The 27,081-nt window shown below is 35.9% G+C and overlaps 1 protein-coding gene across 2 annotated transcripts in view; it reads right to left on the bottom strand.

Moving 5' to 3' along the window:
- The window catches only part of ed (hemicentin protein echinoid), a 104,697-nt gene that overhangs the window by 17,792 nt on the left and 59,824 nt on the right, over positions 1-27,081 (bottom strand). For both annotated transcript variants that reach the window (XM_089731996.1, XM_089731997.1), the window contains exons 2-4: positions 17,603-17,789; positions 14,056-14,316; positions 5,454-5,650 (exon numbers count right to left, since the gene is read on the bottom strand). In XM_089731996.1, coding sequence (XP_089588122.1) covers positions 5,454-5,650; positions 14,056-14,316; positions 17,603-17,789 — 645 coding nt within the window. The remainder of the gene's footprint in view (positions 1-5,453; positions 5,651-14,055; positions 14,317-17,602; positions 17,790-27,081) is intronic.

Raw genomic sequence — 27,081 nt, 5'->3', positions numbered from 1 at the left:
TAACTACACTCAAAAGATCCAAAACCATATTAATATAATTAAGTTAAATAAACGTGATGTTTTTGAGTCGTAAAACGGCATTGGTAATAAAGATATTTTCGTAATAGTTGAATTAATATAAATCCTTGGACTTTTAACGTGATAATATTTAGAGCGTGCAATTTTTAATATGCAACTCGAGTTTTGAATATTATCTCTAGTAGTTTACAAAATATGTAATATTATACTATGAATACATGTTGTGCATATGTATGTGATATAGGTTAGGTGTGTGGTAACAGTTTGATGTCTCTTTTCTAATAGTATTTTATTTGGTTTTTGTGATATAATTAAACTAAGATCGGTCCTCGGTCAGTCGTCCGTGCCACTAAAACTGTACAGTATTCGAAATATCGCAAATAATATAATGACAATAAAGAAAGCGATATTAAGGCGTAAAAGTAGTTTTAATTATGATATTGATTTTACTGAATTCTGTCAAAATTTGTATGTATTCCTTTAAAGAGCGCGACAGTCCTATTTGTCTACGCTGCAGTTGAAAGAGATTTGAGTGGGACCAAATTGATATTTTGATGAATTCGCAAAAAACACAACAGCATAAAATCATAATTATTATAATGCTACGCAATTATAATCATAATGCTAGTCAGTAAAATGTTGGTTATTGTTGAATTCACTAAATTAAGTAACTGGATAGGTCTTTCAAATGGATCCTAGGTGTTAAGCGTTGAACAAAATACACTAATAGGTCATTTTGGTTCTGATGAAATTGCATTTTTTTTTTATGATTGAAAGATTACTGGTGGCTAAGGCCTTTCCGGTTTCACCAGGACAGGTGGACGAGCAAAGGCTCAGCCAAGAGGGGTGGGATTTGCTAACAACTGCCCGAGCGCCTCCGAAGGAGACCTGACAACTCAAGAGCCATTGCTTCGCGAATGAATCTACTACCGGATCGGAATCGCGACCCGCTGAGAAGATCCGGCGAGACACTCAGCGGGCTGATGCATGGGTTAGGTTGCACGTCGACCTCTGTCGAGTTCGACGAGTACGGTTACCGGGGTCCCTAAGTCTGCTCCTAGTATTAGAGCTGAAGGCGTCTAATGCAAAGGTTATTGGATCTGATGAATCCGTAAGGAGCATTGCATGAATATTGAGGCACTTATATGCATATTTTGATCGTTCTTCGCAAATTTTAGACAAAATTAAAGTCAAACAAAGAACCAGACCTGACGTTAAAAGGTTAAAGTCTAGAAACATGTTTTATTTAAAAATAGACGGTAGGTAGCAGAATATTCAAATGTCGACGAAATAACAAACATCTTAGTCGTCCGCGACTAAGAAAACTGTGGAGTTTTCGAAACATCAAAAATAGTAAAATGACAATAATATACACGAGATTAAACCGATAAAGGAGTTTTTATCGTGAAACTGTTCGACCAAAGATTTTATATTAGCTTCTATGTGCAGTCTTATTGATCAAGTAATGTTAAGCTGTTACAAAACCAAACAATGAATAGCGCCGTTCACCTTGTGACTATTTTTAATGTATTGGAATTTTAATATGTCTGTCAAAAAAAAAAATATATATATTATACTATTTGATTCGTTTGCGGTAGATACCGTAAGAATTTGGTTTACGGCTTCGTGCGTCATCTACAAGAGTCCGGAGTCTTATGGCATTAAAAGGTTCGTAATTAAAAATGAATTGCGGTTTCATTGCGCTCCACTTTATTTAAAAAAAAAAAGGGTGCGTGTATGTACGCGCTTAAGAAGTTATACTTTATTTTTATTAAAGTTCTTTTTTTTTTTAAATATTAAATAATTAATAATAAATATTTAACGTTAATAATTTAATAATATTTAGTATGAATTATATTAAATAATAATGTTGTCATTTATATTACTAAAAAATGAATGCTAATAACACTTTTTTTACGAGTGTACATGCGCGAAAGTTCACCTGCGGCTATATTCAGACTCGCCAAGTTACGTCGGTCGTATTGTAAAGAGCGATTTAGTGGGCAACTTCATTTCTGTTAATTTTGTGTCACGGTGCGCGCGCATCGTAAAATTTCACTCTCATCAATTTTTCGTAACGCGCCTAAAGAAGTATAACTTCAAAAATATTTCATTGTGCTTTGAGTTTGAGTGAAGTTTCGAAAACCATAAGTTCCTTTAGTGAATAAATACTGTTTTACTTTTATTGATCGATTTCATTTCGGTATCTATTCTCTTAGACCGTGTTTATGAGTAGATACATTCAGATGAAGGTAGATTAAAGGATCAAAGGGTGTATTGTTATTAGGGATTGTGGTCGTTTCAAAGGTCGTCTTGTTGCGACTAATGTTGATACTTAACGAAAGTTATAGTCGTAATCTGGATTGTTCGGATAATTTTGATTCATTTGGAACAATATTATACTTTTAAACTTTTATTATTATGAACACAAATTTACAAGTAATTTAAAAAACAAAAAGATTTCAAATTTATTATTCAATTAAATATATGTCGGAGGAGAAACGCCGAAGGAATGTTTTTAAAAAGTGTGACGTCACCATTGCTGACGTCACGGTCATTAAGTTCTCGACGATGACTCATGTTTGGGCTTCCAAAACAAAACTTCACCAGAACTTCACAATAACTGCGTATATTTCACGAGAAGCGTGACAACGTTCAGAGAGATCCGTACTGTACTACGGCTCGGACACGAATGAAATCAACGCTAGACAGCACGGCCGTATTTATAGGACTTTACACGTCAGCGTGTTGACAAGTATTAAACACGTGAGCGTGTTTACAAGATTTTAAAGTATTGAAATTACAATAAAAGGGACTGTTTAACATCAATTTCTTATCACAGAGTAATTAGTTGATGATCAGTAGGTAAATAGTCATATTTGCGCCGACATATATATATTCGTTTTAGTACATGTGTATATATTTTCGTAGTAAAGTTGATGTTATAATTTTGGGTGCTCCAATGTTCGTATTCCAAAGGACGCCTGACAGAGCCTTAGAGGCGAAGAACGAAAGCTCTAGAATGTCAGCCGTCTCTGGAATGCCCCGCTAGACCAGAACCAATAGGTTGCTCTTTTTCACGATGATAGGAATCTTTTGGAAGGACCAGTAGGTCCTTGGAAAGTACTATTAATGCTTAGTTTCATATTTTAATTGATAGCATGTTGGTTAAATTATAGTATTACTATTTACACTTCGAACAAAAACACTGGAGCATTGAAACTTTGAAATTAAACATCCTAATTTATAAGTGAATAATATAAAAACAGTAAAATACTTTTGTATCCAACTCAAGTACCGACGAATGAAAGGATGTATGCAAAGTTTTGTGTGTTTTCGTTTTAATCAAATTACCCGCATAATACTGTAGGCAACTTTTCTTCATTTGCATTATTTTAAATATCCGGTATATATACAGTGTTCGGGGACCATTTTCGTTGCCTAAACAGCAATAAACAACTGCCCCTTTGGCAACGGAAAACAATATTCATCTATTAAGCCAACCAAAACTTTTTGATGTTTTTGTAAGTCAATAATATTTTGTGAAACCGCGATCGAAAGCAAAGGCGGCTGGTGTACGCTGTTCCCGTTCCTTACAATCATAGGATACCGCGTAAGAGGTGATCTTTTATTTGTGTTACATTGCGTTTAATGAAAAAATCTATAAAAACTAGGTACTTACACCGTTTTTAATATATTATTATTATTCCTGATTATTTCTATTAAATATTATTTCTGATCTTACGAATGTTTTGCAGTTTTCGAAGTTACAGACGATTGAGATATTATTCGTATAGTATAGACGTTTGGACGCTATGATTTTTTAAATTAAATGGTAGATAAAGAAAGTCTTAAGCCGAGAAAACACTGTTCCATTGCAATGGGGAATCAGTAAACACAAGTATGATCTCAAAATCGTGTGCTTGCATAAAACAACGAAAGTAAGTGTTGCTATGTTTTATCTACGTCTATACAAATTTCCGTTGTAAAATGTGTACCTACTCGTATCTAGTGACGCGATTATACGAAAACGATTTAAAAAAAAATCTGCAACCTGTATTCGTAGAGAGCACGTGTTCACAACCAACTTTCACAGTCAAGCCTATGATCGTATCATAAAAACTCAACCGACAAAATGATTGGACAGTCGCTAATAAAATACAATTGAGACTTCGGCTCCATAACAGTAGTTGAACGGCGGCATTCACGGTAAATTAACACTAAACACGAATGAATGAAATGAACTCTATATATAAAATACCAATCAATAATTTTATTGGTTATGTTTCGTACGTTGTTTTAATTCATTCTTTGTGTCTAGTGTGACTTTTTTAACGTGCTCGTTAGCGTGAAAGTTAACTAAAATTTGTGTGCAGTTGGAACAGCGCCCCTAGCGGCAAACGTAGGTAAACGTTCCAACTCCAACATACAAATCTGAGTGAACTTTTACGCTATCGAGAACATTCAAAAGCTCGCACTAAGCACCCTGAATGCCTCCCAATCATTAAGCAGAGCCGGCGATTCCGGACCGGTGGTAGATTCAACGTAGCACTGTTCTTGATAGGGCTAGTGCTAGTAAAATCTCCAGGCTGCACCCCGTGAGCTACACGTCCGGTGAAGCAAGCATAGACCCTCGAGATTACAGACAAAAAACAAAAAAAAAGTCAGACGAAAGTTTCGTGGCCAGTATTTATTACATAAACAGAATACGATTGCTATTGGCAAACAAAAACAAAACCGTAAAATTTATTACAGATAGCCTATAAACCGCAAGCAGTCTGAAGAAGTTATTTTTGTATAGGCGCGGTTATAATAAAATATTTTTAAGAGAAATCCGAATCGCAGGAACCGTCTATCTATTCTTACGGTGTACATTTTACTCATGGATGTATCTGTCACATCCGATATGTGACTATTGGATATGAGAAAAAGTGCTTCGGGCAAAAATCCACCATTACATACATGGCAGTAGTTTCCTTTCAAATTGAAATATTTGTTAGATACAAGCTACATAATATCTATGATATTTCGATAAACACCAAATGGTAAATAAAACGTATTTTATAAATTATTCGAGGCAAGATTTTAAGGTTTATATGTATGTAATATTGACATTAACAAATATATTCACTTTTTTTTTTATTCTATATATGCTGATAGCCTTGAGAGGCTATTTCAGCTTCGCCCTAGCATATAGTGTGAGCTCACGGGGCTCAACCCGGAGTGATGCTAGCACTGGCCCTAGCAAGGGCAGTGCTTCGCAGAATCTACTACCGGATCGGAAACGCGACCCACTGAGAAGATCCGGCGAGAAGCTCGGTGGGCTGTGTCTATCAGCATAGGTAGGATACAAAAAAAAAAGTGAAATACATATTCGAAGCGCGGTAAATAAAATTGCCGTTTAAAAAACAACTGAACTGTGAATGTTAACTTACAATTGACACTGAGCTCGACGCTGGCATCCAGCTGTTCTCCCTCGGGCATAGCACGATTCCAGATCACGCAGCGGAAAATAGCGCCATCATCTTCCTTTGTAGTGTTGAGGCTGAGGGTTGCAACTGTTGCCTCGGCTCTGGTCTTCGCATGCGTCATCATCGCCTCCATCGGATAGATTGAACCGTCTCGGTACCACCTGTTTTATTAAACAATTTTTATGTTACTACAACATAAATGAATTTTGAATAATTCTCAAAAGACTTTCATAGACTTTCATAGTGACAAGAAGAATTTCATATTCAAAAGACTTGAATACGAAATTAGAAACCTGAATTCGTAATCTTAAAAGGCAGTACAAACTGATAAAACAAAAATAATGTTTATTCAAAACTACGTTTATAAGTACTATTACGGCTTAATCTCGCATTTTATGTTGTCATATTTTCGACGACTGTCGGCCGTCGTCCGTGAACCACGAAAACTGTAGTAATAGAGATGTCTAAAATAATATAATGACACTAAAGTACGAGATTAAACCGCAGAAGAAGTTTTAATTGGGTCCACAACTCGCAAAAAGCCAAGAAAATACATACATCTCAAATCAAAATCGCTGGTATAAAGAAATGCAGTAATTGATGATTTTGATTTTTGACGCTTCTTTGATTGGCCCATATGACGTTCAGAAAACCAGACATCACTATGGCACGGTGGTTTAATTCTCTTTGTGTGTTTTCACTTAGACGTTAAGATAGGTTTAACAAAACCTTGCGTATTTGTGTTAGACCTTTCTCATAATGGAATTTAAAATTTAAAGAGGAAGGTACTTCCACATTCCCAGGTTCCACATTCCGTAAAGTCCTGCGTTACACTTTGGAGCGTGTAAATATCTTTGTTGATTTTCTTATTTATTAACGGAATTGTGTGTTTCACAGCAGTTAAGTTCGTGTATAATGCACCCTACCATGTTTTAGATACTTAATAATTTAAAGCCACTTTACGTTTTGAAAATTATAAATTTGTTCAGGGCCTGAGCCAAAGCCAAACTAAGAAATTCAGTCATTACTGAAGAATTTTATTTGAAATTAAGAATGTTAGCACATTTCATTAAAGCATTATTCATATTTGTTTATTTATTTATGGTTATTACTAACTACATTATTTATTTGTTAGTAAAAGACGAAAGGTTCCCTGAGTCCATGGTGGAATATTTTAAAATGTGAAGACAATGCACTGACAGCATTTTGGCATTATCAATGTCCATAAGCAACGGTGATCAATTACTGTCGGAGGTTTCATTTACTGGTTTGTTAAATATATTTAAAATCTAAAATAATGAAAACTGACGCTAAACATAAGATTGTATCGCACTGTTTATTTGTTTTTTGGTGAATTTAACGTTTACTCTCTCTCTCTCTATATATATCCCATTGCCTACAAAGGGTTGGAAAATTACCGCAATGTCCGCATGAATACAATCTGTTTCTCGCAGCTATCAATTACAATGGCACACACATAAACTATATATCAATTCGGAAAGCGAAGCACATTTCACCCTTATGCCTCACTGAGTCCAACGGTAATGCCATTCCACGGATCCTATGGCACCCGAAAACCCTACAAATAGTTAATAAACGTATACGGAATAGCGCTTACGTTCTACAGCATTTCGCGGGTATGATCACAATTCATATTATTTATTGTATTATTTTTGTGTCAGTTGGCTAAAATATACGTAATGTGAATGTAAGACAAGGGTTCCTTGAAAAGGGTCACACCGAATATTACAACTGAACATCAACAAGTAGTTTGTTTCGATTGTTAGATAAAATGCGGCGGTCAAAATGACAAGTATAGTTTTTATTTTATAGTAAAACTAGCGACCCGCCCTCGCTTCGCTTCGGAAACTGTAATTTATTATTGATGTCTCCACTATTTAATGGATGTTATTATACATATAAACTTTCCTCTTCAATCACTCTATCTATTAAAAAAAACCGCATCAAAATCCGTTGTGTAGTTTTAAAGATTTAAACATACATAGGGACAGACAGATATAGGGACAGAGAAAGCGACTTTGTTTAATACTATGTAGTGATTTTATTTTCAACTTCAGACTTCGCAATATATAGATTTTCTATTGAATCATTATAAATCATTACAAAAGCCATAAGGACATAAGCATGGTGAAACGGCACTGAAAAGATATTTAAACAAGATATGTACATAATGTAAGCATTAATTACAATAATTTTATTTTATGAAATGTACTTTTATTTCGTTCACGTAAAACGACTTTTGATACATTATAATTAAATTGCGGAAGAAGGCCTAGAGACAGAAATCCAATGCGGCGGTGGGACCAGATACGCTCTACTCTCAACACCTCAGTCCACGAGGCCATTCGCGCGGCCGAGGACAGGCAGGGCTGGCGTCCAGGAGTAAGTTGTTAAGGGAGGCCACGATCCTCAGCATTGAGGATTATCGACGCAGGAAGGAGGATAATTGATTCATAGTTAATTACTGTTAACAGTTAATTTACTGGTGGTAGGACCTTGTAAGTCCGCGCGGGTAGGTACCACCACCCTGCCTATTTCTGCCGTGAAGCAGTAAATGCGTTTCGGTTTGAAGGGTGGGGCAGCCGTTGTAACTATACTGAGACCTTAGAACTTATACCTCAAGGTGGGTGGCGTATTTACGTTGTAGATGTCTATGGCCTCCAGTTAGCATTTAACAACCAGGTGGGCTGTGAGCTCGTGCACCCATCTAAGCAATAAAAAAAAAAGTTAAATTGATGAATGATATCTGCGACTCGCGAAAAACGAAGAAAACACTCATCATTTTATTCTTTATTAATACAGTAAAGTAATTTTAATCAAATAATACCATAAGAAACGTTTCTGGCTACAGAACATTATATGGGGTGTATCACAAACTGTTAAAATATTATAACGTAAATTTATTTTCATGGAGATTTTTGTTGCCAGTTGAATTGTGTAAAATATTCCTTCCGGAATTTTATTTTTGTGAACCTAATTTTACGTTGGATTTCTTAATTAGCACCGAAATAAAATGTTTGGCGGTAGTACATTTCGAACTGCCAAACTGGTAAAGTTCTGAGCAGTTGACAAGAGCCACACAATTCCAACTTTTATATGTATAATATATTTTCCTGCGCATCAGGATAATGTTTACTGAATATCTCTTGTCGTATTTAACTGAAAACTTAATTAATATTCTACACCTTATAACATTGTTACTTAATTCGTGTATTTTTTTTTATTGCATAGATGGGTGGACGAGCTCACAGCCCTGGTGCCCATAGACATCCGCAAAGTAAATGCGCCACCCACCTTCAGATAGTTCTAAGGTCTCAGGTATAGTTACAACGGCTGCCCCACCCTTCAAACCGAAACGCATTACTGCTTCACGGCAGAAATAGTCAGGGTGGTGGTACCCACTCGCGCGGACTCACAAGAGGTCCTACCACCAGTAAATAAGCGGTGAACTATATTGTACTAGAAAGTTGTGAGTAAGAAAAATGAAGTTTTTGCATTCTCAAAACCGGAAAAAAAATGTTTTGTACAGCCCGTAGGTATATCTAATTTGGATAGTAAAATGGTAAGAAAAAGCCAGACACGATCGCATGAATATAAATATTTGTCGGCGAAATAGAATACGATCGCAAAAAAACCCGAATTTGAGCAAAAAGGATGTAAATCCTTTGCATACATAACAACCGCAGAAGCAAGTTTGCCGAGCGGGTGCTGTGGTCAACACGCGTATACTTTGAATGGATAATTCAGTATGTTGTTCACAAAAAGGCCTGAGCTCAACATTGTTGGGAACTGAGTTTACATGAGCGTATGCAGTTGACTGCGGTACTAACATATGTATATAAAATGATAGTGGAAGTCCGCGACCCGTGTCGTTATGTTCGTAATTAAAATCCCATTCTGTTCATAATTAAAATACTCTCGAAAGTTTTTGTTAGTCGCAATCTAGGTACGTACTAAAAATTAACAAATTAAAATACTGGTAACGTATAATGTAATTTTGCCTTTTTATTTTTTAAAGAACAGGGCTCGTGAATTAAAGGAAAACTTAAAACCTGAGAATTGGACTCTTAAATCGTGATCCGTAAATGGAGTGAAGTAAGAAAAAAATATTGGTTGTAGAGAGCTACTTTGAACATAATCGACACGTGTGAACGGCATAACTTCTTTATGGAAATAATGGAAAATTGAAAACTAAAGTCTATAGAAATATGGAAAGAAAAAATCCACTTTCCCTGATGAGCAGCAGCGACACTTCAACTCAATCGAATATAGAACGTTCAGTTTTAAAGAAAACAATTAGTTATAAAATATTTTTTAAAAGCTTTTTTTTTGTACCTCGTTCAGCAATTATTACTGACTTTTTACGAAAATGCTTAATATTTTGTAGGCTTATTGAACGGGGCGCACGAGCGTTATCGAATCTTTGATAACATTCATTACCGACTAATTATCTATTGAAAACCATAACTTGTTACATACTTGTTTACTTCTTTTTACCCAAGTCTGGTACTTTTGATTTCAGCGGCTCCCTAAATTTACATATTGGGATGAACACAGCTTTAACATCCTAAGTTATTCGTATATTAAATAATAATAAAAAATGTACGCTCGCTCTGCTATCCCAAAAGCTGGAGTCGTGCATTTGATATTAAGCTCACAGATGAGGTTTACCAACTGAGTTTCTCGCCGGATATTCGCAGTGAGTCGCGTTTCCGATTCGGTGGTAGATCCGAAAGCACTATTGCTAGGGCCAGTGTTAGCACATTTTCTCAAGTTGAGCCCCAGTGAGCCAACCCACTAGTTACGGCGTAGCTGAAATAACCGCTTGGCTACCAGCGAAAAGGTAGGGGGAAATAAGGGCCTTGAGAATTATGGATTGAGATTGATAAATAGGATACTACGAAAGTGAATTTATGGTAGGACGTATTAGCAGTAATTTGACGATTTTGATTAATGGCCAAATTGTTCAGTTCTACAGGGTAACAAGTCAGAATCAGATTATTGAAAAAAGCGATTACCTAATTTTTTTGTGTACCGTTTTTATTTTTATTATATTTTCTACTTCTATATTTTATTAAATTACTAGCTGACCCGGCAGACTTCGTAGTGCCTCAATCGATAAATAAAAGACCGACGGGGGACACATCAAAGGAAAAACAAAATTGTTTTTTTTTTTTTAATTCCGAGCATTTTCATATTTATCTACCTTTTAAACCTTCTCTGGACCTCCACAAATAATTCAAGACCAAAATTAGCCAAATCGGTTCAGCCGTTCTCGAGTTTTAGCGAGACTAACGAACAGCAATTCATTTTTATATATAGAGATTGTTCACAAATAGACATTTTTCTATACCAAAATTGTGTGTAACAATGAATACAATAAATAATTATACTTGTCTCGATTTTCACTGAATTTCAATCTTGTTAGGTACTCTTTATATAGGTTATATACTTTATATTGTTTATACCTATATACTTACTTTATACTGTTTACACGGATAGCCGTTTACCGTTGCCAAAGGACTAAAATATTACTCTAAAATAAAGCAAAGTCGTCGTGGCTTATAGGATAAGACACCCGGTATACCTATTCAAATTTCGCGGGCCTGTACCGATTTTTCCAAAGAAATACGTACTTTTACTAGCGTACCACTTTGAGAACGAAGGAGAATCATCGTGTGATGTAGACAAATCCATGAAATTTATACATTTGCGTAATTAATGGTGGGGTAGGGTTTGTAATTGCGAAGCTAAGCACGAACCTACTCGTGCGGATTCATAATATCCCCAACCACCATGTGATGTAGGTAAATTAACAGAGTTTCGAGAATATATTTAAACTCGTATGAAAAATAAAATATATTTCATTCAACAAAACTTCCATAATCTTGTTTTAAAGAACTATTTTGCACATGTCGCTTGTTCCCGAACTTTTCCTAAACGAATAGAACGATTGTGATGATTTTTTTCTGGATGGTTTTTTATCTGCCAGCCTCGAGGGGCTGTTCCGGCTTTACCCTGACTAGAGAGTGACTTAGATCCGCAATTGGAAGCAGTAGATGGAGCTGTGATTTTAGGATTGTTTTTCAGGGCAAGACAACTTTTGCTAGGTTAACTAGTGTCATAAACACATTGTGTTGAATATAATAGGTACCGACATGGATTGCTCCTGACTAGACAAATTACGTTATATCTCTTTTCGCATTAAAAGTGTACAATTTCCAAAAATATTCGAAATTGAGTTAATATGCGGAATCATTTGGTATCACCAGTATTTTTCTCATAAATACTGTCAAAAGTTTTAGTTTTTTTTTTAGATTATCTATATTATGACTACCATTAACAAAATTAATACATAATTCTATCTTACTTTAAAAGACAGATAATATAACTGGTAAAAAGTAAAAAATAAATGTTGCAAAGTTGATTAATATTAAAAATATAATATAAAACACTCTCCTGTAAAATTAGTAAGTTTTGAGATTTATACAGTTTTAATGCGAGAAGACGATATGTCAATCCATTAATTTTTTAGTGTATAATAATCAAATATCTTCAAAAGGATGATCGCGGCCTTCCTTTACCTATGAATTACTTGAGAGTTGTGAGTCAATTTAAAAATTTATCTGTTCCTTAAAATCACATTCGTCTTTAGCTTTAGTAATTACTAGATTAAAACGTAGGAACTAGTTCATACTCGGAGTTGAGAGTTAATCACCTAATTTTCGATTAATTGTGTTCTGGATAATTACAATCCATTTGAATACGATTATTTAAATTAGAAACCGGTGCTTTAAGATATTTCTTCCCGATAAAACGAAAACAATGACACAGTACAATAAACTTTCAGAATACGAAGGATATGTGTCTTAGAAAACAAATCGATTTTTCGCATTAATTTCAATTCAAAATAGGGATTGACGTATTTCTAAGTATCAATTTCCATTTATTAATTTGTAATTGCAAATGACAGTACCTGCCTAACGGTTGTTTTCACCACATTTAATCCAACGTACTTCCATTAGGAACAAATGTGTGATTCCACGAAAATCAAAAATAATTATGTCCCAAATTGGCAATAAAATAGCGTAATTTGGCAACAAAAACGAACAAAAAATCATTGCTTGTTATCCTTTCTATATAATGATATGGGTTCAATTTATATAAAACAATTTTCAAATGAAATAATTTTGATATTTTGGCGTCCATTAAGGAGAATTGGCCATGTTAAAAAAAACGACGATTTCAAAGGCAAAGTATGTTATTATCTGCCTGTGTACCCTATCAATTTCCTCTGTGTCGTTTTATTAAGTCAATGAGTACTTTATAAAAGCCGTCCTTTAAAGGTCCCAAAACAGGCCGACCAAATTTTTTAATTCAGAAACGAGCTCCCGTCTGATTCGTATGGTAACGTATGATACTTCATGGATCCGGGTCAGTTCCCCGCACGAACGTATACGGAGTACATTTTTGCAGTGTGTTCGCACACCTCATTTTCATTTTCACCAGGAGTGATGCCGACCTTTTTATGCAAACCATGACACGGAAGGCTGTGACGGTACCATCGACCCATTTCCAGTTTTTTAACGCTGACGTAAAAGAACAAGTATTGGAGCGAGAATGTTTCTTTGGAGAGACGTGTATGTACTCTTTGTATTCAGAGTAGAGAACCTAAATCAGGGCTTAATTATTTTAGGGAATTGTTCTCCATTTTCAATTCAGATTCAGTTTGAAATACAGAATTTAAAACTGTAATTAAGCCGCAATAAGGGACATATCAATCAAACCGGTACAAGTTTCGTGATTCGTTTTAGTTGAATGAATCTGTTCTGAGAAACGTAATAATCGTTAAGATCCCTCCGCCCATATTTCATAGCTTGTACCGAATATAATGTGCGGTCATTTCAGCGGGCTTCCTCCGCCGGGTATCGTATCCTTTCGTTTCCGTCCTACTCTAATTGAATACGAGTCAGTGCCGACCTGAAATTTATCACCACGTTTATCAGCTTTTTATCTTCCCTGTGCGATGTTCCTAATGTCCTGACCGAAGCTTGGTAATTACAGTCCTCTAGAACTACCATGGATAAAACGCTGTATAATTATTCTTTTAAACGAATTTTAAAAGGTAAAATACAACGTGCTACAAAAATTGAGAAAAGACAAAGCGTTTTATCTCGCAATTACGAGTACATTACTGTGCCATTTCCCGTAACATTAATTTGATATTCAGAAATATGGAGCAAAAATCATTATTATTATTTTCGATTATACGTCTGTATTATAACTATCCGAAAATCCGAATGCCGAATTATATTTGTATTGTGGATTGATTATTAAAATTATATGAGAATGTGGCATGCGACAATACTTGGTAATATGTGTTCAGAACTGATTCTGAATATGGGTTTCAGGAATTCCGCTATTGTTATATGTATTTGTTTACCCAAGTTGTGCTTTGTGACCCGTAATTTGTTCGATGTGAATGTTGTGTTCGATTTGCTCTCACAGTTTTGTTAGTAATGTGAAATTTAATCGGTCTACTTACTTGATAGTGGGTTCGGGCGATCCTCCTGAGCTGGAACAGGCAAGATTGAGTTCTCGGCCCTCTTGTGACTGCGTGTGCGTGCCCGGCGTCAAGGTAGGAGGTCGAGGCTGTATGAGTACAGTGAGGGCATGTCCCTGAGAATGCAGAGTCCGGCCGGACCCGCCCGCCTTCACTCTGCACTCGAAGCGCCCATTATCTCGCTCGTACGATACATTCGATACCAATAAGTCGAAGCGACCCTCCGTCGGCGCGTATGTTATCCTGAAACAAAACTAATCTTAACAGATATGTCAGCGAAAGTAAAGTTTACCTACATTCGTTTCGTTCAGTCCCTCGCGTGTTCTATTGTTAATTTAATTTATCTGTATTCGATTATGTATCTTTTAAACGTTTATTTTGTTAAAGTAATTATTACCTACTTATGTATTTTTAAGAATATTTCAAATTGTTTAATGGTCGAAGTGAGATTATCCCTAAACTTTAAGTGGTGTATAATATATCATAAACTTTTAGTGTTTATGTCAAAATTCTCTGTAAAAATTATCAATATTTTTTTTTCCTAAGCTGATAGCCTTGAGGGGCTATTTCAGCGTAACCTTAACTAGTAGGTGAGCTCACGGGGCTCAAACCAGAGTGATGCTAACACTGACTCTAGCAAGAGCAGTGCTTCGCAGAATCTACAACCGGATCGGAAACGCGACCCACTGAGAAGATCCGGCGTGAAACTCAGTGGGCCCACTTATCAATGAAATTACAATACTTATAAATAGTAACTAATTTATAAATTCTTCTTCTTCTCAGTCGTTCACTCCTGGCGGAGTGGTCGTGGTTATGTAAGTCTTAATATTTGGTTGCGGCTTTTGAGAGGCTTCTCCATCTCTCTCTATTTGTGGCGGTACGTGTACACTCAGTAAGGGAACACTTCGTAGAAAACTTAACCAAGTCTGTCCACCTTGTGGGTGATCGGCCGCGAGAGCGTTGACCGTCTACTCTTCCTTGAACCACTAAACGTTCCAATGACCTTTCATTACGAATGATATGTCCAAACATATTAAGGATTCGCAATTGCACAATCGACGAAAGCCTTTGTTTGATTTGGAGCTCTTTGAGGATGGATACATTAGTGCGGTGAGCAGTCCATTTTACCCTCAGCAAGCGTCTCCAGCACCACATCTCAAGGGCGTCAATCTTTTTACGACATTTTTGATGGATCGTCCATGTTTCTGCTCCATATAGGAAAATAGGAAATATTAAGCACCTCATTAAGCGCTCATGTCAATCCTCATTAATTTATAAATAGTAATGTAATAATCAAGCAAATTTGACGAAAAGAGGAAGTGGGGTGGATACCTATAGAATGTAAGTTATTGAGGAGCTCTAAAATTTTATCATAATCAATTTCGATGTATCTTCACATCACTTTTCACATCATATGCCAATATAAAATTGCTCTTTCAATGAACAATAGTCAAAAATAGCTGTTAGTTAAATAATTTATTACACGCCTATGTACATATGTAGTTACATACATACATACCTACTGAAGCACGGGCAAGTACCACAAAGCTGTTTATTTTTAGCGCGAAGCAGTCATTTTTTCTGGTTTGAAGACTGCCATTATATGTACAAGCACAATCGAGACTTAAACCTCATATTGCAAGGTGAGTAGCGGCATTCATGTGGTGATGTCTATGGGCTACTCAAACCAATTCACAACACGAAGACGTCGGTGTAGCTCATTCCAAAAAAAAGACTGCTAAAAGCAACCTAAATATAAAACATAAATGATTGTTGTTAAAATGCTTAGTCATGATTTATTTCGGTTCTCGGAAGGCATGTGCGAAGCTTATAATTTTCTTTCCGTTTGTTGTTTCCAGATAATATTTTCCAATAAAAACACGACACATTGACACTTTGAAACTCTCAGAATACGAACGCGGAATAACTGACAAATTAATGGGTTTCTCTCGTTTATACCGACCAAAATCCAGAAAATGGTCGAGAGATACGCGTTCGCACTCCACAAAATTACCAACAACACAAAGAATACATTTACTTATGATTTCATTACCGAATTCAATGTTACTTTGTTTCGACGGAAGCAAGGAACTGAAAACTGTGTTAAATAAATTTTCGTATTAACCGACGTTAATAAGGATGTTTGCGTTAAACCAAAAATCGGTCCGGATAAGCTGATACCGGTTTTCAGGTGTTATCAAACGATTTAACGCGGTTTATAAACGAACTTCAAGAGTTCAGTCGTGAACACGTGCCCGCGGGGATTTCGCTTTAACCGACCATTATTGTTGGCTCAGTGAATAATTGGTGGTTTCTTTTAAGCAAATTATTTGATTTTTGTTCCAGTAGCCTGCCTTAGCCTTTTTAATTTTTATTTTTATTGCTGAGATGAGTGGAAGAGCTCACAGCCCACCTGGTGTTAAGTGGTTACTGGAGCCCATAGACATCTACAACGTAAATGCGCCACCCACCTTGAGATATAAGTTCTAAGGTCTCAGGTATAGTGACAACGGCTGCCCTACCCTTCAAACCGAAACGCATTACTGCTTCACGGCAGAAATAGGCAGGGTGGTGGTACCCACCAGTGCGGACTCACAAGAGGTCCTATCACCAGTAAAACCAGTGTGTTCACGGGTGCTCACAGTTAGCGTCGGTTAACTATATATCTATATTTTTAATGTTTTTTTTTATGAAAAACTTGCTGGTTGTTCATTCTGCTTTCCCTTGGTGCCGGTTATTGTTCACATCGTGAGAATTTACTGCGCATTTTCAATTTCACATTCAAGACGCAGTACTAACTTTGTTTCGAGGCAGTGATGACATTGGATTGGCAAGGAATATAGTTTGTAGAATCTGAAATTTTATGGAAATACGATTTATGTATTTAAAATTGACCAATGATTTAGAAGCAAAAGACTTTTCATCGATTTACTTATAGTAAATGAAAATATTCGCGGTAAATCCATTGATATTAAACAACGAAAAGTCGCATTCAATAAAGTCAATTTCAAATACTTTTTAAATACGTATTTAACACGCATGAAATGGACGAATTTTATTATCTATTATATACTAATATAATAAAGAGGAAAGATTTGTTTGTTTGTTTTGAATAGGCTCCGAAACTACTGAACGGATTTGAAAAACTCTTTCACTGTTCGGAAGCTACACTATTTCCGAGTGACATAGCCTATAATCTTTTTTGAAAAAAATTAGGGATCCTTACTAAAACTCCAATAATGTAACCCAAAGTGTAAAAAAAATTAGTTAAAATATTCTTTACATCGCGTGCCCTGCGAAAACTATTTATAATATAATAAAATAATGTACTACGACTTTGTAGAACACATTATCATTTACAAAAAGAGTCGCAACAGCATGTGTCTAAGTATTATAGTTATGCCGCAATAAGTGTTCTTTTATTTAAAAACATAAAACAACGACATATATCGTTGAAATTTTTGTTAAAGACCCGAGCGGAGCCGGAGCGCGCCGCTAGTTGCTACGATAAAGATAAAGAATAACTTACTGGTAGTTCGTTTCGAGGGGAATATTGCCTATCGCAACGTTTTCGTGTCCGCTGGCAGTGCTCCGCACCCAGTAGTAGGTGAGGGGTTCTCCGGCGAGGGGCTCCAATGAAAACCGACATTGCATGGTGACGTTGTCCCCTTCTCTCGCATCGTGTTGCTCGTCGTCTGCCCGTACTAGCCATCCAACTGCAAAAAAAAACAGTTTATTGTAAACCAGGCCAAATAAGATAAGTCGTCGTGGCCTAAAGGATAAGACGTCCGGTGCATTCGTGTTGAGCGATGCACCGGTGTTCGAATCCCGCTGGCGGGTACAAATTTTTTAAATGAAATACGTACTTAACAAATGTTCACGATTGACTTCCACGGTGAAGGCATAACATCGTGTAATAAAAACTAAAACCCGTAAAAAAATTTAATTTGGGTAATTACTGGTGTTAGGACCTCTTGCGAGTCTGCACGGGTTGGTACCACCACCCTGCCTATTTCTACCGTGAAGCAGTAATGCGTTTCGGTTTGAAGGGTGGCTCCGGTAACCATTTAAGACCAGGGGGCCGTGAGCTCATCCACCCATCTAAGCAATAAAAAAAGGCTCTTGCTAGGCAATGTGTCAGTCAAAGTTGAGCTAAGTCCCGCGAGTTCGCCTATAGGAAACCAGAATAACCCCTCAAGGCTACTGTTAAACAAAAAAAATTAAGCTAGTGAAACTCAACCACAATCCACTGTGAACTATTGCCAAAAGTACGAGAAACACCCATTTATTAAACCACGCGCGAACCACATAACGTACAAAAATTCAAATCGCTTAAAAGCCGTGAGTGAGTGAGCGCATACACATATAAAAACAAACACACATATAAACAATCAGTTTTAAAAATTAGATATAAGCTTCTTAGGGTAAACGATATTAGAGAACTATTCGTTGATACTGTCATAATTTCAAAAGCCTTTATTTGGATGTAGAGAGGTCATTTAAAATGGTCTACATTTTATAAAATTCAAAACGAAAAGGACAGCTCCGATCTCTAATATTTCATAGTTTATGTCAGAAAACAAAAGGATGAAATTCATAACTTTTTAAAAATGCTGTCAAACATTGCGATGCAAGATAATTGGATTTTTTTACTGGAAAGTCTGCGTGAATATGTATGCTACCTGTACTGAGAGAAGAGTCAGTTAATTATGATGAAAGTACATACTTCCCAGCCGTGTTATATCGTAATCAACGTAACTTAATAATTTTAAAGATTTATTTATTTTTATTTTTCTAAATGTTGGATCCATTGCAACGTTTTGTATCCAAGCCTGTGTTTCCGATATCACATAAAATATGTTATGTAGAAACAGTACTTTAATTAAATACGTGACGTATACATATGTCAATTTACAAACAGATTAATAATGCAAATATAGGTATGTCTATATATGCCTATAAATTAATAATGCAGACTTCGTTATCCACGTCCGTAGGGATCCTTGAGATACAATTATTCTTGCACTAGACCTCTTCAGCTCTTACGCTAGGAGCAGACTTAGGGTAAAGAATTCGATGTGCAATTCAAACCATGCATCAGCCCGCTGAGTTTCTCGCCGGATCTTCTCAGGGGGTTGCGATTTCGATGCGGTGTTAGATTCTGCGAAGGCTAGTGCCTAGTTGCCAGGGCTAGTGTTAACAACGTCCTCAGGTCGAAGCCCCGTGAGCTCACCTATTCGCCCGGTTACGCTGGCATAACCACCTAGGCTACCAGCTTAAGTAGGAAAAAAGATCGAGACATCAGGAGGTCTAGTTTGATGATTAGGAGATGGATGTTATTCGATACTACGACCACATGTGAGGTCAAGTCGAGGTGAACAAAGTCACACAGAACACATGTAAAAACTACTATTCAAATTTATTTCGAAAACATGCTGACGCGAATCAGAGATTAGCCAATAGACAATAATCAATTGAACAATGCCTATTATTAAACATAATTCGCTTCAGTAATTGCAGCAAACTTTAATTATCAACAGTATCTCGTAAGTGCTGCCGTAATAATAATCCATTGCGCATCGTGTTATGACCACATATTATTTTTATGAGAAACTAGCTGACCCGGTAGACTTTGTAGTGCTTCATAAATAAAAGACCTCAACTTTTGTATAAAATAAACTTAAAACAAACAAATAGAATATGACCGACGGGGGACACATCAAAGGAAAAACAAAATTGTTATTTTTTATTTAATTCCGAGCATTTTCATATTTATTTACATTTTAAGCCTTCTCTGGACTTTCACAAATATTCAAGACCAAAATTAGCCAAATCGGTCCAGCCGTTCTCGAGTTCTAGCGTGACTAACGAACAGCAATTCATTTTTATATATAATATATATAGATATTTAAAAAAAATCAATTTTACTCTGTAACAACGCTTCTATAGTCTCCGAAGGAACAGCGGATTGTATGTTAATTTAAGAGTACTGATAAAAAGAGAAAACGTAAAAGTCAAGCCATACGGAACCAAAATAGCATGTAGAGCACACTTAATTTGGTGGGCATTGAAGTTCTTCTACGCAAACTTTCCTTAGATGAAATCTTTGAATACGCGTATTTTCATATCTATTTTTATAACTCCCAAGAAGGATAAAACTTTACTCGTTTCTATATACTTAAACGTATTTACTGGTAATAGCATTGTTGTAGATGGAGCCGTGGTCATTCCTAGGTTTACGACACAACTATGCGTTCCGATTACAAGGGTAGGGATATTTGCTATTCATATTTTATGTGTTCTATGAGGTCAGCGCGAGGTGTGTCTATCTGCCAAAAAAAAATTAAAACTTTCCAAAGTGAATCTTCTAAGCAACACTTTAGCTTACGTACCAAATTCTCGTTATATCCCAAAGAGAAAGTTCGATTGGGTCGGAACTCGTGTGTAAATATTGCTTACGTGTTTCTTAAGTTTAGCTTAGAACAGAACTATTATTCAGTATTTACTGTTGTTTTGTTTGTTAATCGTTGGCTGATATTTCCTTAAGTACATCGGTGATCGAATGATTCTAGAATATACATGATATACTATAAAATGAATTTTGACAGCAATGTGTTCGGTTTTTTTTATGTATGAGGGATTACTAGTGGCCCAGAGGTCTTTCCTGTTTCACCAGTACGGTGGGCGAGCAAAGGCTCACCCAGGAGGGCTGGTATTTGCTAACAGCTTCCTGAGCGCCTCCAAACGAGATCTAACAACTCAAGAGCAACTGCTTCGAGATGATTGGGCGAGAAACTCAGCGGGCTGATTGCATGCCGAACTCTTTGCCCAGTTCGACGAGTAGTGTATTAATGTAACGTTTTGCTGTAGGTATAGCAACCAAAAATACTGTTGAAACAATAATATAATCTAATTAATTTATTGATATCATGCCTAAGTCTCTCTACATGTCACCAAGAATTTGGAAACTATTTCGAAATAGACAATCAATTTTGTAATTTCTCACTCTCAGCGTACAATGAACCGATCAAAATCAGGGAACAGGCAGTGTTCTATGACGTTCTATGTGATCACCGTGATATACGGATCAAAATAGAATATTATTATGAATATAGTAAGTATAGTAGAATAGTTTGCTTTAGAGGGTACGTTGAATTAATTTTAGTTGTTTAATGAAAATAAAGTATCGTATGGAGAGAACCAGGCAGTAAATGTTACTTAACTACTAAATGACAGCGTTTTGTTTGCAAATTATTTTATGACTATCAATGCCGGTGACCGAATATGGTAGTCACGTACAACAAATTGTATTTTTGAAAGCGATAACATTTTTTTATATATTGTATTAAATCTAATTTAAATTTATAAGATTTTTTTAATTGTTCTCCTTAATTATTAAAATATAATAATTGCGAATAAAGATCTCCTGTAGCCTTACTTCATTTTTCATCGCTATCTTTGGGATATAATTTTCGTAAAATAAAAGTTTCTAGAGAAATTGCAATTGAATTCAATAATAATTTAATAGTATCATTAAATTTACTTAACATAGCTCTCTCTCTTTTTTCAGCATCATCATCATCGCTTCCTAGGTCTACTCCACGGTTAATGGGGTTGCCGGTCGATATTTAATTAGATGCGATGAACACACACTATATTGGCACTTTACTATCTTTTTTTTAAGGTATTTTATGACCTGGTATCTAAGATCTTTAGGTCAAGTCTTATTTTAATTTATATTCTTATTTTTATAAAAAATGTTAATATGAAGTGAAATGCAATGAAGTTAATTAATATGAAACATGGCATGAAATGAAATGAGAAGAAGTGATATGGTATGCAATATAATCACAGTAAAATGGTGGTCATTTACTGAGACTTTCAGTAGACTTTTTGGAGGATCTCGAGAAGTTACGTTTAGCGGCTTTTTTGTTTTTCCCACATTTGTGCACTTTCACAGGTACTAAACAGTTAATAAACCACCGTTGTTACACATTTAAACCTGAAGAAACACTAAATAGACAAAATAAAACAAATCACACAACTTCACTCCTCGCGTTCCCGCCAAAAAGTTCCAGTTTACTATCTTCATTAAACATTACACAGACAACCTTAGGTATACTAATAAAATTGGCATAATTTCCTTTTATTATAGTTTCGCAGTGTCACTGTAATTTTAGCCGCCACGCTTTGCAACGGCTTCTGAATTGCTAAAATTTCAATTTTAACGCAAAAACTTGTCAACTCGTCAATAATTTTGTTTTAGTCTAATGATGAATTACAATATATGTACATAAATATTAAATGACATTACATAAAAGAAAAGAAAACTATGAATACTAAATGATCAAACATTTTTTTTTTATTATGAAAATATGTTTTTCCGTTCGTAGCACTATCAGAAACATATTTTACATATTAGCATTTATCATACACGACACTAAATAGTGTTTTTGTTTTTGTTTATTTTTGAAGAGACACAGTTTAATGGGGGCAGATGTTGGTCGTTTATTTCACGTTCCCACGACGGTAGCGTGAGGACGTAATAATGGACATGTACAACACATCCAAGATATTTATTACATAATGTATTTATTTGGGTCTTCTGCACAAAAGATCTAAAGCTCTTTTATAACGATAAAAGTTGAAGATCAAGTTACTTTTCTTAAATTTCTCTCGAGATCGTCTTAGATCAGAGGACCCACTACTAATAGTCTGATCAAAAATCCATCAGACGATACATAACAATCCCAACCACTTTTATTTACTTTTATTGAATTTCTCTAAATCTCCTTGATTACCCCCTTCTTTCCACACTTTCCCTACTAAATATACAACTAAAAACACCAAAATTTACTAACAGATAGTATTTTATAGCCGCACGGGTGGATACCATTACCTCAATCACTGCTGCAAAGCATTTGTACTGTTATGGGATTTCCTTCTGAGTCCATGTTAATAAAAAGGCAAAGGATATCATAGAATTTTTTAATTTTATTGGATTAAATGGATAACAATTATTTGAGTTATCCAGCATCCGCGCTCCTGCTCTAACTCTCGTGACTTACAACGAACTGCTGCTCTCATCTCTTCAACCTATATATCCTCGGACCATCTAGTCAATAGTTCGAAGATGATTCCGATATTGAAGCTCTTATTATTATTTAAGTATTTAAATTATTCTACTGTTAAAATCTGTATAATCACGGAATATTTTCACGTTAAAATCCTGTTACCTAAATGTTAGTTTTGTTTATTTATTTAAAGCAACGCTTGAGGAGAGATTTAAGAAGAGAAAAAACCGTTAATAATTGGGCCACGAGGCGGCTATGGCGCGGCACCCATCCGACGGAGGCAACGTCGCCCGCGCTGAGGTCAATGACACGGAGTCGCGTGCGCGCGCGCGTCTTCCGAGTCGCGCACAACCTACTCGTCAATGTTACGCGCCTTATAACCTTCCCTTTATTTTGATCTTATACCTTTAAATGAGCAATTCTTGTATATTAATATATATGTATTTAATCTGAATCTCGGAAACGGCTCCAACGATTTTCATAAAATTTAGTATACAGGGGATTTCGAGGGCGATGAATCGATCTAGCTACGATTTATTTTCAGAAAATGTTGTTTTATTCGTGTTTTCAATAATCAACTCTTCCCGAGATCTATTGGCGAATAATAATACTATTTTTCTGAATTGAGGGCAACTAACCGCTTTAAAGACACAACAAGATGGCGTTATAAAAAGGAAACCGAGCTAAGCTCATCATCTAGTAAAGTATTAAATAGTAAGCACATCGAGTCGTTGTTGTTTTGTTACGTAGCATTTGGTCAAATTAAAACCAGTAACAGTGTCAATTCGGCATTAAATAATGCGATATTCGTTTGTTTTATGGAAAAAGACAACACGCCCAAAGTCTAATCTTCAGGTATGTATATAGATAAAACTTATACGGAAGACACTAAATCAGTGACTCCCAAAGTTGGTTATATAATCCGTAAGGTCGATATGGGGCTGCTTGATATGTAAATGGGAAACACTAGGGTGGATGTTGTATTAACAGCTGTGCTCTTGATATCAGAGTGCAAATTATTCGCGGTGTGGCGGGTAGCCATTATAGAACACAAGATATTTAACGATAGGCGGCGGCTTGGCTCTGCCCCTGGCATTGCTGACTTCCATGAGCGACGGTAACCACTCACCATCAGGTCAGATGAGCATACGTTTGCCTACACGGGTAATAAAAAAAAGTTGCCTGAATCTCGCTTACGACATTTTTAAGACAAGCTTGTTATACATACAAGTTCCGAACAACAATATTGGTACCGTCGGTTTGCCGAGTAATATCACCCGCTCGGTGGAAGATCTTCTTTTGTTAAGCCTCCCACACGCGGCAAAAATAACCAGCACGGTGACACCCACCCGTCGTGCAAAGCGCCGTTTCATGACTACAACACTTCAAGCTTTAGCTCCTGTATATCACACAATTACCTAAGACAAATTGGTACCCGCCGCCCTAAAGGCCGGATCATAAATTGACGAGAACCGAATCAAATATTTTGGTCGTAGTAACGCTTACATGTAGCCATCTATTGTTACCTAGCGTTTATTGTTAAAGGGATCGAATGGTCCGCACCTAAAAGCAAGCTTTGTCTTTGGACTCAAAATACAAGCCTACATACGAATTTTGTAAAATAGTTCCAGAATATACGCCAAGTTTAACGTTGTAATAACGTAAATATTTGTATAAGTTATTTATCTTTAAATAGTTTTATTCGCTACATAAACTTTATAATTAATTTTGTTAGTTTATTTATTCAGTTTGTATCATCTTTTATTTGTACTGAAAATAAGTTCATCGCTCTAATTTCGGTCTTCATAGTTATGAATAACAAACAATGGTGGTAGTATTTATGTAACATTGTTTATCGGTTCACGAAACCGTTCAACGCCATTTTGACCATGAGATCTTGGGTTTTTTATTGCTTAGATTGGTGGACGAGCTCACAGCCCACCTGGTGTTAAGTGGTTACTGAAGCCCATAGACATCTACGACGTAAATGCGCCACCCACCTTGAGATATAAGTTTAAGGTCTCAAGTATAGTTACGTGCATCTTATTCACTAGTTATTTGATTTAACAGAACCTGATTTTTAAAACCTACTCATAGGTACTACGTTTGCAAATTTTGAAGTATCTATAAATAATAGCAACGAGTTTTTATCAGATCTATGAATTTAAATCTTTTTGATAGAATAAATCTGAGTATATTTTTGTAAGTATCAAATAAATACTATAAAATACACTGCGAGGGCAGACAAAGTGACTTTGTAATTCGGCTGACACCTTGAAGCGTAACATCATTTTATCGATAATACAAACAACCTTCTTTGTGTGGGGTTTATCCTTTATTTGGAATAGATAACGGAAGCTTTGCCGTTTAGTTATAAAATGTACTGAATTACATAAGGAAGCATAAGACACCCGTAATAGGTATTTTGTTTCAAACAATTTTACCCAGGCTATTAATTTTACTTTACCTTCATAAAGTCATCATTGTATCACCTGCTTCATGTCATCACACACAATTGTTGTTAAACCAATTCCGTTGTCTTTACCAACTCATTTCATTTTGATATCACAAATGTTTTAATTAAAAAATCGGCGCCATAGCTATAAATCACAATGAAGAATATGTTCCCAATTCGAATTTAATATCAAAATTGTTATTTTATTGTAACGGTATTTATAGCCAGTTTTTTTTTTTTTTTTTATTGCCTTATAGGCAGACGTGCATACGGCCCACCTGATGGTGAGTGGTTACCGTCGCGCATGGACATCAGCAATGCCAGGGGCAGAGCCAAGCAGCTGCCTACCGTTTAATACTCTCCACAAGCCTCGTTCGAAGGAGGACATGTCATAGCGCTCGGGAACACCGTGGAGGGAAGCTCATTCCAAAGCCGAATGGTACGTGGCAAAAAAGACTCTGGAAACGCACTGTGGATGAACGTAGTGGCCCCAGGTAGTATGGATGAACTCTACTCCGATGGCGGGTGGTGCAATGGTAAAAACGAGATGATGGTATCATCTCAAACAATTCCTCAGAGCACTCCCCATGTAACATCCGATTGTGTACATATCTACATCCTTCAACAAACGACTCAAAAGACCCGCTACTTGATAAGTTAAAATTAATGTTGTGCATCTAATAAGATGAAATGTTACTGGCACGGTGTCCATTCATTAAGAAATAATTTGCTAGTCCAAACGCGTTATTGATAAATATATTTTATAAAAACAAGGTATTTATATCTCGAAATTATCCGTTAATTTTTTCTCAATATAATCAGTTACTTTGCGGATTCTGAAAACATTTCATTTTCAGATTATTGATAATTTATCAAAGAGAATTTTCAACGTTACAGATTTTCTCAAACGATTGAAGATATTAAATAAAGCTTTCAAATTAATTCAAAATAATCCTCGGACAGTTAAACTGCTGTGAAGAACAAATAGGGCCAGCCGAATAAGAGGCTTTTCAATCAAAATTTCGAAGAGGTTTCTAATATTTGCCGATTAGGTTATTTTAAATTGAATATAACACGATTTTTACATTGAAATTGATTACGTAATCGAATGAATTTGAATTAATGAGGTCTACGTCGGTAGCATTTTAGGATAAGGAAATAACAATTCCTTTCTCTAATGAAACTCCCAATTGGAAATTCCTAGTGTTTCTATGAAGGCAGCAGCGTGGGCGAGCTATGTATCAGGGTCGTATGACGTCATAGCCAAGAATTAAATACAACTATGTGACCGTGAGGCTCTCACGTCTAATGTTTTGAGTTCATGGCCCAGTATACTGAATTTTTTATTATTTTTAAACTAGGCTCTTGTTCTTACTAGAGTTAGATTTACGGGTGATAATGTCATTAATGGCATAAACAATATGAAATAAATTTATTTACGGAACCCTGATTCGCTCGTATTTATAACGGATTGTCGAA

Source organism: Bombyx mandarina, chromosome 12 (genome assembly GCF_030267445.1).
Source record: "Bombyx mandarina strain Sakado chromosome 12, ASM3026744v2".
Classification (NCBI taxonomy): Eukaryota; Metazoa; Arthropoda; class Insecta; order Lepidoptera; family Bombycidae; genus Bombyx; species Bombyx mandarina.
The sequence above is the reverse complement of the archived record's forward strand: the minus strand, read 5'-3'. Positions and strand labels throughout refer to the sequence as shown.